At 42.3% G+C, this 14,769-nt stretch overlaps 1 protein-coding gene across 1 annotated transcript in view; it reads left to right on the top strand.

The window, feature by feature from the left end:
* The window catches only part of ICA1L (islet cell autoantigen 1 like), a 60,915-nt gene extending 47,336 nt beyond the window's left edge, over positions 1 to 13,579 (top strand). Inside the window, exons 11-14 of the mRNA XM_074967953.1 lie at positions 407 to 456; positions 8,389 to 8,646; positions 10,210 to 10,308; positions 12,971 to 13,579. Coding sequence (XP_074824054.1) covers positions 407 to 456; positions 8,389 to 8,646; positions 10,210 to 10,308; positions 12,971 to 13,086 — 523 coding nt within the window. The 3' untranslated portion in view covers positions 13,087 to 13,579. The remainder of the gene's footprint in view (positions 1 to 406; positions 457 to 8,388; positions 8,647 to 10,209; positions 10,309 to 12,970) is intronic.
* Positions 13,580 to 14,769: the final 1,190 nt, after the last annotated feature.

Here is a 14,769-nt window from a genome sequence, read left to right as displayed (position 1 = left end):
TCACCAAACACAGAGAATTTAATTTAAAAAGGAAAAATACAAAATGAACACAGGCCAGGATGGTCTGAAAATGACTGCCTAATGTTAGGCTTCTAAATCAATAGTTAGGCACTTAATAAATGGTGTAGTTTATAGAAGTGCTGAACACTTATTGGGAATTAAGGGAGTTCAGTCTTTTCAAGATTTGGCTTTAGCCATATACATTTTGAGACAAGGAGCCAGATTTTCCTCTCACTTATACCAGTGTAAAGCCAGAACTACCTCACTGAAATCGTAAATGTAAAACCAACATTAGCAAGAGGAAAAGTAGGCCTTAATTCTCTCTTTAGTGTTGAGCCACTAACATTTCAACACATCTTGCATCTTAGTCCTCAATCTGACAAATTCTCTTTGGTTTTTGAATCAGGTTAAATTTGTTGGATGAGGAAACTTCTATCCATTTGGAAAGTGAAGCAGGTAAGATATATATTTTTTGGATTTCAGGTAATTTGATTGGGTGACACAAGTAATGAAGTCACTCCAAATTCATGCCTATAAAACCATTAGGTTGCCACACACCAATGTATATTTTATAGTCCTGATCTTGCATACTATATCTTTAAACAGGTTTCAGAGTAGCAGCCGTGTTAGTCTGTATTCGCAAAAAGAAAAGGAGTACTTGTGGCTCCTTAGAGACTAACAAATTTATTTGAGCATAAGCTTTCGTGAGCTAACTATATGCCTGTACAATCTTACTTCAGCGTCCTTGTGCATATACATTATGATACTATTGTTTCCATAGGACTGAAGTCTCATTCAGTACATATGATGGACTGTGCTCTAGGGATGAGTTCCCTAGGTTTATAAAAAAGCAACGCAAAAACCAGATATTCCATCATATGTAATGCGATCATAGCGACATCCAGAGGGGTCATCTGCAGGATGAGAACCCCAAATTTCAGCTAGACACTGCCTCCAGCTTCTGGGGCATCTGGCCACGGGCACATCGGTTATAGCTCATGCCAGACTGAGCATGAGATGCCTCCAAGCATGGTTCAGTTTACAGATGGAACAGAGAACATAAACAAGCTACTACTGATGCCCACCAAAATCAAACAATCCTGAATTGGTGGAAAGACCCAATAAATGTCTGCACGGGAATCCTGTTTATTCAGCCTGCCCCTGACTACTGATGCATCCCTCATAGGATTTGGCTCACATCTCAGCAATCGCACAGTGCAGGGCAAATGGTCTCCATCTGAGATATGCCTTCACATCAACCTGCTCAAACTCGGAGTGGTCAGGGAATACGTGTGCTCACTTCATCCCACTGATCAGAGGCATGCACGCAGAAGTCATGATGGACAATATGGCCTGCATGTATTACCTAAACGAACAAGGAGGGGCTAGATGACCCTCCCTGTGCATGGAAGCACGAAAGCTATGGAACTGGTGCATTTCCCACAATGTCAGATTATCAGCAGCCTACCTACTGGGAGTACACAACACGACAGCAGACAGTCTCAGTCACAAATTTCCACATGACCATGAATGGGGGCAATGGGAGACACAGACAATAGACCTGTGCGCCACTTACCAAAACAAGAAGTGTCCACAATACTGCTTCAGAGTGGGGATTGGACAACACTCCCTGGGCGACTTTCTCCTCCTCTTATGAGACAAGGGCCTTCTTTACACCTTTCCCCCATTCCCTGTGAAAGTCCTCTTGAAAATAAAAAGCAAACATCACACTGACTGCTCCTGGCTGGCCCAGACATGGTATCCTTACCTGTCACAACTAGTGCTATGTCCACCGATGACTCTACTTACAGGTAGTAAGGTATTCAGTTTTCTCCGACACGACTATTAAGAGGTTTCTCAAAGGCATAGCGAACCTCTTTCCTCAACCCAGGCTTCCTGCCCCACAATGGGATCTCAACCTAGTACTAAAAGGACTGACCAGACCGCCATTTGAACCCATGGCCACTTGTCCTTTAACTCACATCTCCATGAAGACAGCGTTCCTGATTGACAAGAAGGATAAGGGAAATAGGGGCTCGGATGGCGTACACCCCCTTTACAGTTTTCTTCCCTGACAAAGTCATGCTTAGACCACATCCGAAGTTCATTCCCAAGATGACTTCTGCACTTCACATGAACCAACTCATTCACCTTCCAACCTTTTATCCCAAACCTCATCAGGATATTAGGAAAACCATCCTCCATATGCTTGACATGAGGAGAACCTTGACCTTCTATTTGGACATGAGAAGAGTTTTTAGAAAATCTCAGAGACTCTTCTTCTCCATTGCAGATAGGCACAGCGATTTCAGCTCAAGAACTCTCCAAATGGGTCTTGAACTGTATCAAACTCTGTTACCAGATTTGCAGTGTAACACCCCCATCTTTGATACTTTCACACTCTGTGAGATTGGTCTCTTCATCCATTGCCTTCTCCAAGGGTATCCCTAGATCAGAAATCTGCAGAGCAGCTACCTGGGCATCTAAACATACCTTTACAGAGCACTATGCCATCCTGGGGGACTCTGCTGCAAACGCCAGATTTGGTGCCACGGTGCTATTATCTATAATAGACTCAACTCAGAAGCCCCAGCCTCCAGTGCGGCGTACTGCTTGGGAGTCACCTACAGTGGAGCACCCATAGGGACACTACTCAAAGAAGAAGAGGAAGTTACTCACCTTGTACAGTAACAATGGTTCTTCAAGATGTGTCCTCCTAAGGGTGCCCCATGACCCACCCTCCTCCCCTCTGCTTTGGAGTTCTTGTCAATGACTCTGCAGTATGGAAGGAACTGAGGAGGGTTCACACACGCAGCACTGGCTAGCCTCATGGCAGAGCATGATGGGGTGGCACATGCTCAGGCTGAATGGACACTGCTACCCAAGTTCTCTGATCAGCAGCGCAGGGATGCAGATACATCTACAGCGGAGCACCCATCAGGACACTCAAAGAACCATCGTTACTGCATAAGGTGAGTAACTTCCTCATCCAAGACTGACTATTGCCAGTCTTGGATCAGGGTAATTTGCAGTCCCTGTGTCTGATCCTCTTCTTACACTGCTATAAACGAGGAGTAACTCCATTAAAGTTAGTGGAGATACAGTGGAGTAGAACAGGTATAGAGAAGAATCTGACTTTTGGTTTTCACCTGAACCATACTTGGGAAGAAGATTGAGAAAACACTTATGTTTCTATTCTTACTTTTAACAGCAGCTAATAGAAAGCTGCTCAGAGGATTGGAACATTTGCAGTAGTCCCAATGGAGATGGATTAGAAGGAAATTGAGGAAGCCAAAAGCACTAAACACAGTTTATTCTATGGTTGTAGATACAAAGGAATTTATTCTTTGGTTATTATAAATTACATATGCGGTATAAATCTCAATGTAGAGCTCTTTCTAAAATTGTATGAGAAGGCCCTAACCGATGGCTTCTGCAGATCAATCTAAACTGTTTCTATTAAATAGCTGCATAGATTACATATTGGTACTCCATCTTTAAAAATAAATCTCCCACTCTTACTGGAGGGGAAGCCACTACTTTCACAAGCAACAAAAACTATGTTTTTCACTCCACTCATATATTTCCTGTTTTTTGTTTATTTTTTAAGTAAATATAAGGTGCTTCTTAAAAGGGGGAGTACCACTCCAAAGTGTGAAATCTGCCTTGGGTGTGTGCGTGCGCGCGTTGAGGGGGAGAATAGAGGAGCAATACCATGCCCATTGTATTATGTAGGCCTCTGGGTAGAGCTGTTGGGGAAGGCTGTGGACAGAGAGGATACATAGTAAGGACACTGGAAAAATGGGCAAAAGAATGTGTTTTTCCCTAATCTCATTCTGGGGAAGGGTTGAACTATTTTTGATGGAACTTTCCCAGAAGGCTCAGGCTGAGGCAGACATGTAGCCTGGGAAATTTCAGCCTGAACAATTAAAATTTGGCAAAGTTATAAGGAACTGAAAACAGTGTTACAATGGGAAGTGTTGAACTACCTGAACCCGCCATGATCATTGGTTTTTGTTTGTTTTTTAAATAAATGTAGGTGCTTCTTAAAGAGGGACATATTCTTTATTCCAAAGGGTGAAATCCACCTGGGGGGCGGGGGGGATAGAAGGAAAATATCTATATTTGCTTAATATAAAACAAAACAAAACTGATGGGTACAGAAAATATTTGTATTATTTAAGAGGATATTGCGAAACAGTGGAGACTAAAAATCAAATCAATATCCTTTTTAAGGACACTATGAAGATGTAAAGTTCATTTTTTTTAATGTAGGATAATAACCTTCTCTACAGTGGACTATTTACTGTCTAAATTTTATATATGAACTTTTTAAAAAATAAAAAGTGATTAACTGGATCCATTCTTTTGGGAATTTCATCTGTGCTGCTGCCTTTACTTTGCAGCTTTTCTGGGATCGTTCTCTAGTCTTAGGCCTTCTCCCCCCGGTTTTATTCTGTGACAGAAGAAAAAAAATTTCGGATGAGTGAGCTTTATGAATCTAAGCTTTTTAGCCATGAGAAAGTTAAGAATTCTCAGTATATGGAGAAAGTTAACATCAAATTAAACACTTTTTTTTAAATTGATATTTGGACATGTGTCTAATTTTTGTGAAAGCTTATTTTTAAGACCCTTTTACAGAATGATCAGCTCTATGTGGTGGCGTGGTGGGATCAGTCATAGTAAAAAAAAAAAGTCCTAGATTAAAAAAAATAGTTAAAAGTGCAGCTTCAGGATGTCCTTAATTAGAAATACACATACAAACTTACATCCCACCTCTCTACCTGAGATGGCTTAGTGTAAACAACCATATTATACTGAAACAAACATTAAATATGAATTTACATGTGAATTGATAGGATCTTTGCCAAGCAGTGTATGAGCCAAAGAGTAGCAGGTAAAGGAACATATATAGTAGAATCTAAGAGTCACAAATTGACCAGTCAACCACAAACCTCATTTGGAACCTGAAGTATGCAGTGAGGCAACAGCAAAGATCAAAAAACAAAACAAAAACAAGGATAAAGCAGTGCAGTACTTTGTTAAACGTAAACTACTAAAAAAATAAAGGGAAAGTTAAAAAAAAGATTTGGCAAGGTAAGGAAACTCTTTCTGTGCTTGTTTCATTTAAATTGAGATGGTTAAAAACAGCATTTTTCTTCTATATCGTAAAGTTTCAAAGCTATGTTGAGTCAATGTTCAGTTGTAAACTTTTGAAAAAACAACCATAACGTTTTGTTCAGAATTACGAACAACCTCCATTCCTGAGGTGTTCATAACTCTGAGGTTCTACTGTAGCGGCAAGTCTGTAGCGATCATCTCTAGCCCCTGCACTACTCCTCTGCACTTAAATGAAGCTGTTTTACAAGGCCCAGCCATACTGTCTCTAAGGCATTGTCTACACACATGGAATAGCCCCAATTTAGCTGTCTCTGTAGCTGCACCAGTGAGTTGACTCCTAAGTGTAGGCAAGGGCAAGCCAGCCAGCCTTAGGATGGATTGAGCTAATCGTGGTTTATATGGCCCTCAATTAGTGCAATGGGTACAAACTCGAGCTTGCCCTTGTATGAACATGAGTGTCAACACTCCTGTATCTACACAGTTTGTTGAATCAGGGCAATTCCCGAGTATAGAAAAAGACCTAAGAAGTTCCTGTTTTTTCAGCCAAATAAAGACCTACTTTGTTCACTGACCTGCTTCGTTCACTTAAAAGTTTCTCAAGAGAGACAGACAATTAAGGCAACTAAGTATTCACAGGGAGAAAAGTAAAGTTCGGTCATGGATTAGAAACTAAGAAATGGTAAATTCTCAACATGAAAGTAGGTTAAAAGTGGGATAACTCCAAGGATCCATATTGGGATGAATAGTGTTGAATATATTTATTTATAATCTGGAAAAGGGAATAGACAGTGCAGTCAACAATTGCAGATGACAATTATTTAGGTTAGTCAAAACAAGGAAGGACTCAGGAACTTTAGAGAGACCCAATAAAGTCAGTCAACTGGGCAACACTGTGGCATAAAAATTGAGCATAGTTAAGTGAAAGAGAATGCACAGTGGAAAATGGCCAGGCCAAATTTCAAAGTTCTCCCACACACACAAGTGACCCTTTTTGACACAGGGGGGAAAAAAAATCTCATTTTGGAGGGCTTGAATATTTATTCTAAAGCCAACACTCACTAAGTCTCTTCCTAAAAGCCCTCAATTCCTCAGGCTACTTATTCAAACAAGGTTTATAATGCAAAATAAACACCCATGTTCTGCAACAATTCCTTGGGGGAGTCCAAAGCACTGGTCTCCTACCAGCAACAACCTTCCTAGGAGACTACCTGCCTTTTATGTGCTTTTGAGAACTAAGTGTAGTTGTTTTGCCTCCTTTCCTTGACTGCCCTTTCCCCTGCATCCTATATTTCTACCTCCCAGAGAAGTATTGCCTCCTTTCATTAGGGAAGCTGGGATGTGGTGTAACATGACCACAGAGACCCCATTCTGGGTGCTGAAGAGTCTCACAGAAAGGAACAATTTGAATTACTCTCACACAGTGCTGGGTTATAAATTAATTGTAGTTGTTCAGGAAGAGATCTGTACTCACTTTGGACTGCTCAATGAAAATACCTCATTGACCTGTTGTAAAAAATGCAGAAGGATATTAGGATGTATTAAAAAGGAGAGAAAATACACACAATAGCAGTATACTATTTTCAGTAAGTCAATAGCACATAGTCACCTTGAATACCCCGTTCAGTTCTGGGTATATGTGTGGTGTTATTTTAAAGACAAGGTGTCACCGTGTCTCAGTGGGTCACAGCTGAGGATGCCAGATTCAGGACAAACTTCTGAAAAATAGGGCAGACTTACCCCAGACTTGTGGTTGTTATTCAACCATAAGATATACCATGCCAGTAACAAAAGTAAACTTCTGGCTCACCACACTGTTTAACAAGAAGTCAAAAATGCAGACACCTTAGGCATTTCAGCACTTATTTCACCACCCAGACACTAGACTTAATGATGAGTGGTTATTGAAAACCAGTTTAATCAAAGTAAAGGTTCTTCTGATCCCAAGAAATCAGCCACAAAATCAGGTTAGTATGTAACTCAGATCTTACCCAATAATCACACTGCTGCCTATCCTTTAGTAACTAAAATCTAACCGTTTATTTATAAGAGAAAAGAAATAGAGTTACAGTGGTTAAGGAAATCACATGCATGCAAGTGATTGCACAGTTCTTATATCAGGTTTGAAGCAGTGATGGAATAAACTGCTAGTTTGCAGAAGTCTCTCTGGAAAGCATACGCACCAACTTTGCCTGGCGCCATTGGGTGCTCGCGCCCCCAGCCCCGCCCCGACTCCACCCCTTCCCTGCCTCCGTTCCAACCCCTCCCCAAATCCCCACCGCAGCCCCGCCTCTTCCCTGAGAGCACCGTGTTCCCCCTCTTCCCCCCTCCCTCCCATTGCTTGGCATGTGAAACAGCTGTTTTGTGGCAGCAAGGGCTAGGAGGGAGGGGGGAGAAATGGAGTGGTGGCACGCTCAGGGGAGGAGACGGAGCGGAGGTGAGCTGGGGCGGGACGGCGGGGTGGGGAGCTGCTGGTGGCTGCAGAGGATCCACCAATTTTTCCCCATAGGTGCTCCAGCCCTGGAACACCCACAGAGTTGGCACCTATGCTGGAAAGTACCCAAACACCTTGGGGGGTCATCAGTCCTTGTTTAGAGCTTCCTTGTTAGAAGTCCAGTCCAAAGAAGTGAAGCAGATGTTTCCAGGGTCTTTATACCCTTTCCCATGTGGATGAAATTTTACTGTCCCAAACAAAGCTCACAGCACAGCTTGTAGAAAAGTACAGGCACAAGATGGAATCCAGGGTCACATGAGCAAGTCACATGCCCTGACATGGCTTTGACTCACAGGAGCAGCCATTGCCCACTTGGAGGCTAAGGCATCCACAGGAAGGCCACGTGTACACTAGCACTTATGTCTGCAAAATTTGTGTCGCTCAGGGGTGTGAACCCCCCCCCCCCGAGTGACATAAGTTCTGGGGGCATAAGCACTCATGTACACAGTATTATATTGGTGGGAGAGCATGTCCCACCAACATAGCTACCATCCTTTATGACCCACTAACTTCAGTAAAACCACATGCAGATGTGAGGGTCTATCTTGTTATCTTGTCTTCCATGCAATATGAATTCATATTCTGGGCCACATCCTGCTTTCAATAACGGAAGTATAAGTCAGAGTGAACTTATGGGTACATAGTTGTAAGAGCAGAATATGACCCTTCATTTGATATAAAAAAATTAGCAGGAATTTAGTAATCATAAAGACTACAGTCTATGCTATTATTTTCTCAAAAAATGCTCTTCCCACATATTTTCTTTCCTTCTTCAGTTTCAAGCAATCTGCTGGTAGATTCTTTGGAAGGAGAAGATTTTGACAAAGAGCTGTCATTCCTGGATAACATACTGAGTCCCTATTCTGCAAGTGCTGGAGAGATCGTCCAGGAATGTCAAAATGTGTTTGGGAGTCCTCATACCAGTCTCCTTTCACAGAATCCTGCTACAGATTCAGAACTTCTGCCTAGTTCATCTGGATTCCTACCTTCACAGCTCTTTGACCTTGGTCTTCATGCTGCTGGAAGCTTCAGTAGTAAGCATCTGAAATACTCAAACTATAGATATCTTTTTTATGTTTGTACAAAAGGCCAGGTGCTTCTTCCATTTGACAATACTGGCAAAACTTCCATAGAAAAAAATTGGGTGCAAAGATATTAGGGACTAAAAAGAACGTTCTTGCAGTAATGATATTGCAGTAGAGGTTGGGCAAGTACTGCTGTGATGAAGCTCAGAATATTAACTAATCCAGCCAGGAAATCTGTAAATCATCACCCTTTCCAATAACAAAATTTTGCTTCTTTCCAAAAATAGTGTGCTTACCGTCTGGCAATTTATAGACATAACCAAAATCTATTAATTCAGATTTGGAAACATGTAGCTCTGCAATTTATTAAGGTAGGTCTTGATCTTCCAACCTTATGTGAATAGCCCTCATGATGTCAATGGGACTGCTTGCATGAATAAGGATTATTTATGTGGGTGAAACTTGCACAAGTCCTGAATTTGTCATGTATACAATAGTGCTTTTGAATCCACAAAATATGAGCGAAATCTGCTAACTTGATAGCACATGTTGAAAAAAATCTCCTCTATCTATAAAATACACACAGTTTAGACATTTTAAATATTTATATTTTCTGCCTTTTATTTCTACCATTTTATAATATAGTAAAAAAGTCAGATACAGACTTTGAACTGAACTGCTGAGTCTGAGTTACCCTAGAATTTCCAATTTCTTCTAGAAAATTCAACAAAAATGTTGGGGCAAATTCTGTGTTCAGTTACACAAAAGTATAAATCCAGATTACCTTCAGTTTATCTTGGTTTACACTTGTGTAACCAAAAACAGAAATAGCAGTATGATATATACTTTGGGAATATTAAGTATCACACTGTAGCATGTTTGCAACTGTGGGACATCCAGAACTCTCCTAAAAAGTGGGAGGGGATTACTGTTGATACCTTTAACATTTTGTAGGTGGTTAATATATCCTTAGGCTATCCAAAGCAAAAAGTCTGAATCCTATCAGTGTTAGTGCAAGTTCATAGTTAATTGCATTTACCACAACATAATCAGTGTTCTCAGCGGCGTATTAATGCCTAGGCCGACAAGGCCTAGGCTTGGGGTGGCAAATTTATAATAGCAGCCAGAGGCTGCTTCCCCCAGCGCCGGTTCGTGCCCTCTGCTCCTGGCCCCGCCCAACTCCATCCCTTCCCCGCCCCCTCCCTGCCCCTATTGGTCCCCTTCCCCAAATCCCCGCCCCCTCTCCTGAGCGCACTGTGTTCCCCCCTCTTCCCCTCCTTTGCAAACTGTTTTGTGCACAAGCACTGGCAGGGAGCAGAGAGAAGCAGGACCCGGCTGCGCACTCAGGGTAGGAGGCGGAGGCAAAGTGCAGGTGAGATGGGACAGGGAGCTGCTCGCAGGTGGGGGGGAGGGGGCACGGCAACGGCAATTATTTCAGGGCCTAGAGGCAGCAAAATCATTAATCCGCCACTGAGTGTTCTATGTGGGATCTATATGTTGCACTCAAATGATGTTTTACAATATCTTTGTTATGTGGTTGTTGCTCGGTAATCCATTACTTTTTCCTCTAAGGCTGGACATCTCACTCAGAATCTGTGCAGTCTCTTACCCACTCACTGCCTGGTAATCAGCCATTCCTTTCACACAGCACTCCAAAGACACCACCAACATGTAAGTTATTTCTGTATCTTTGCAGAAGCGAGGTTTCTTCATAAGCAGTGTTTCATACATAATATTTTTGGTTTATTATTGCAAACAGAATACTTTGCTGGGGAGAGACAAGATAACTCTGAAAGTAGCAATATGTTTGTCCACATCTCTCAGTACTGAGCAGTTAAAATAGAACCTGGATATTTACTTTAGCACATGGATCTGTGAACACTATCCTTCTGTACTTTATTTCAAGGTTGGATGCTAGTATCTTCCAGCAAAGACTGTAGCATCATATCAATACCAGCTCACCAGTAACTAATGTAAACACTTTCAAAATGGGATTGGAATTTGGGGGTCTGACTTGTAAAAGATACTGTACCCTTATGGTCATATTTTCAGTAATTTACTGGCTATATCAACCAGTGTCTTGCTGGCAGCAGATGTAGAGTCCAAAGTAACTTGGCGAGCTGAGAGTCTATACAGCAACTGCAGTGCATGTGCTGGTGTATAACAAACCCTTCTCAGTTTCATGTGTCTGCATGTTTCACTTGATCCAGAGAATTTACATGCTTATACAGTGAGAAGATTTAATCCAACCAGAGAGCAAGAAGGGAGCTTTCTTCAATAGGGATGATATAATTTTTACTACTGTTTTATTTGAAATTAATGCTTACATAACCAGCGTTAATTTTTTTTAAATTAAGTTATAAATACCTTATATATAATAATGTTCCAGTGTTTCACTAAATTTATAAAACCCACAGAGTTTTGATTTAAAAAACAAAACAAAAAACGTCCATGGTTGCATTTGTATGCAAATGAAGTGTGCCTTTCACTGTAATACAATTTGAAAGGGAACTAGATTCTACTCCTCAATGTGCATCAGTAAGACTGCTTACTTAAGGTATGTCTTCACTACAGAGTTAACTCAGGTGGCAGCCAGGTGTGAGCACCCTGGTTGGCCTACCCCAGATCTGCGTGGCCACACTGCAAAGCCCTACCCAACTATGTCCACTTGATTATGTGCACATTGGTGCTGTACTCACTGAGGTGAGGGGCTAGGACTTCTGGAAGCATATCCCATGTGTAAAGCTTCGGACTCACCCCTGCGGCACCTCCTGATGGTAGTCGTTGGGAATTAGCTCGTCCAGCCACTGGAGCACCTTCTACAGGCTGGTGATCCACCTTACTGCTGGCCCCATGTCCCTTTCTCTGAGGTGCTGCCCCCCTGGCAGTACCCTCACACTCAGGTTCTGGGTCTCCCCACCCAGGGGAACCCCCACCCTCTAACCCCACCTCGCCTCAGTCTGGGCTACTGCCAGTCCCCACTTAGCCCCTTCGATCGGGAGCAGACTGCAGTGTATAATCCACTCATCACAGGCAAGGGGGTTTTGGAACTGCTGCCTCCGCCTACCCATGGGCTGCCCCTCTGCAACCCTGCACCTATTCGGCCAGTAGTCAGGCCTGCAGCCTGAGGCTTTCCAGGCTGGAGCTCCCAGCTCCTCTGGCCCTTCCCCAGCCCTGCTCCAATCTTGGTGTCCTGCTCTGTACCTTACAGCCAGACTCTTCTCCCTCTACAAGCAGAGGGAGACTGACTGGGCTTCTGGCTCACAGCCTCTTATAAGGGGGCCAGCTGGGCCTGATTGCGCTGGCCACAGCTGTGGCTGCTCCCTTAATCAGCCTGGGCTTTTCCCCCACAGCCCCAGCCCTCTCCCAGGGCTGGCCTCAGCCCTGTCAGGGCCAGAGCAGGTAACCACCCTGCTACACCATGGTTTCGTGCTTCAGTAAACTGAGCTTCTCTGTGATTTTTTTCCCAGTGAATTGTTGGAAAACTTGTCTGTCCTTCTGGGCACATGGAGGGAAATGTGGGAATGCATTCTCACAGTCTTGGTACCTGTGATGTCATTATTCTACTGGTTCTCCAAATGTCCATGATGTCTTCCAGGAAAAACAGGGTAGAAAAGACCTGAATTTCTCATGTAAAAAATAAGTAGGGGGAAAAAACAAACTTATTTTAGAAACAAATTAGACCTTCTTTGTGCTTCAGAAGATGCCAAAAATGGCGCAAATCTATTTTCTTTCCCCTACTCTCAACATCCAAATGAGATAATCAGATACTATAGCGATGGGCAGCAGGACAGAACACTAAGAAGCACTTGGCATAGGAACAAAACTGGACATATCATTTTTTTATTTTTCAAGAGGAAAAACAAGCACTCTTAGCATATAGTATTTGACATTTGCCACAGTGACACACTCCAGTAATGTACTGCATATACTTAAGGGGCAGAGAAAAGGTTGGAGTGGATTTTGTGTCTAAATTTTCATCTTTGCATTATGAACTGTTTTTTGGGGGGATACTAATGAAGGTTTTTGTTTCAGTAACACTTCAAACCATTTTACAGTGCATTTATTGAAAATTAGCTTTCATGCACGTTGTGGAATAGCAGATAAGCTAATAATTTATCTTCATTATCGAATAAGCTGTTCTGAAGTGCTAATGGAGTTAATAATTTAGTCCAGTATCTATGGTCTTTGATTAAAGAGAATATATAGCAATTATCCAATTCATTTTACTAAATAAATGTGATGAGGCCAACTTAAATATTTTATTACTTAAAAGGTCTGGTTGGGTCAAAGAGCAGTTCAAGAACGTAATTTTATTTGATTTTTTTTCTAGCTATGGCGAGCAGTAACCAAGATATGTCAGCCTGGTTCAGTCTGTTTGCAGACCTGGATCCCCTTTCAAATCCAGATGCCATTGGGCGCTCAGATGATGAACTCCTCAATGCTTGACTACAGTTACCCAATGGGCAAGCTCTTATTATGTCTCACGACAGCGGCCTTAAAATACAGAACCTTACTTCCTCATGCTTTTCAAGAGAGGATTTCAGATTCTAATCCAGACATCAAAACAACATCGAAACTGTAATCATAATGTCAGACAGTATAGTCCCAAACTACAGAGAAAGTATTAAGGGTGCTGTTGAGAACATTAGAGGAAAGTCACTTTATCTTTGATGCCTTGGTTTTATGGCTATTTTCAATGTTGTATGAAAATATGGCGAGCTGTTCAGGATCAACACTGAAAAGGCTCAGTTTCATCAAGACAAAATTACAAGACAAGCAAAGCTAGATCAAACTAGTTACTTTCCTGCATGCCCCTTCCCCCCCCAAAAAGAGTTACCTTACGTCAATGTGAAGACGTTAATTTCCTGAAAATACTTCAGGACAGATAGTACCTTGGCTCTTTCACAGGACCTTCATTAACCCTCAGGAAGATTGCACATCTCAGGCCAGACCCTCTAATCTGGCCAATTAGAGGCAGGACTAATGGGGAGGGAGCAGAAGTGGTTTTACATTGTCTTTGTGGACTAATGGGGAGGGAGCAGAGGTGGTTTTACATTGTCTTTGTGACTTCCTGATCCTGGGGAAAGGCATGGGCACGTTTGGCTCCCAGCACAACTTTGAACAGCCTCAGGGCTACTCTAAATTGCACTAACCTGCCTGTGGTTCCAAGGGCCAGAGCACAGGAGTACTCCAGTCACATCCACTTTTTACACATCCGCTATTCCCTCTCTGGTAGGCCAGGAAAGACAGAGCCAGTAGACTAGCTGTGAGAGAGCTGAGAGGATCCCTGGGTACCTGGTTAAACTGGCTTTACAGCCACTTTGCACTGACAGAGCAGCACAAAAGGCCGGTACCACGGGCAGGACACAGCCTATTCATTCAATTAGCCTTAGACAAGAAAGCACAGGCCAAATTCTGCCTTTGTTTGCAACTGCAGGTACTTTAGAGGGGCTGCAGAGGTGGTAATCACAGCTGAAGCTGGCTTACAGTATATGCCATTAGAGTAGCAGTTATTCTAACAAGGAGCCATTTTATTCATCAGTTACAGAAGCTGTAAAACTATAAACCAGGTAGAGATGCAGAAGAATTACCCAGCTACTCCTCTGTAGAGATAGAATTTTTCATTGTATTGTTAAATAGAATAAGTATTTTGTTAAAAAGGGAACAAGTAGAGCTCACCTCTACATTTTGATCCTTTTGTTAGTGGGAGAGATTTAACACCTCATTACATGATCACCTGCAGCATGTTGGAGAACTCACTCCCCCACATGTACAGTAACTTCTTCTAATTTTTTTATTTTGAATTATAAATTAAATCTTGTTGGGCAAGTTTGTATCTTTTTACCTCCATGCTGTTTGCATGCTCTTCAGGTTGCTGGGAGCAGTTTACTGTGATTCAACAAGTTTCTTAAAGAGGAGTGTTAATGGATTGGCAGAATTATGGTATGATGTAAATCTTGTTCTAATTAGGTGAGTGGATGATGTGTGATTCAGGTGCATGAGTATACCTGCCCCCATCCCATTTTGGCGGTGGTAGGGTCATAACTAAAGCCAGGTACCTGGTGTGGGGTCAGATTAGCCCCAGACAGATGGGGCTGTTCATTAAGACATAACCCTCAAGTTCCCCAA

The sequence above is a fragment of the Natator depressus genome, chromosome 11 (genome assembly GCF_965152275.1).
Source record: "Natator depressus isolate rNatDep1 chromosome 11, rNatDep2.hap1, whole genome shotgun sequence".
Lineage (NCBI taxonomy): Eukaryota > Metazoa > Chordata > Testudines > Cheloniidae > Natator > Natator depressus.
This window is presented reverse-complemented; position numbering and strand designations above follow the sequence as displayed.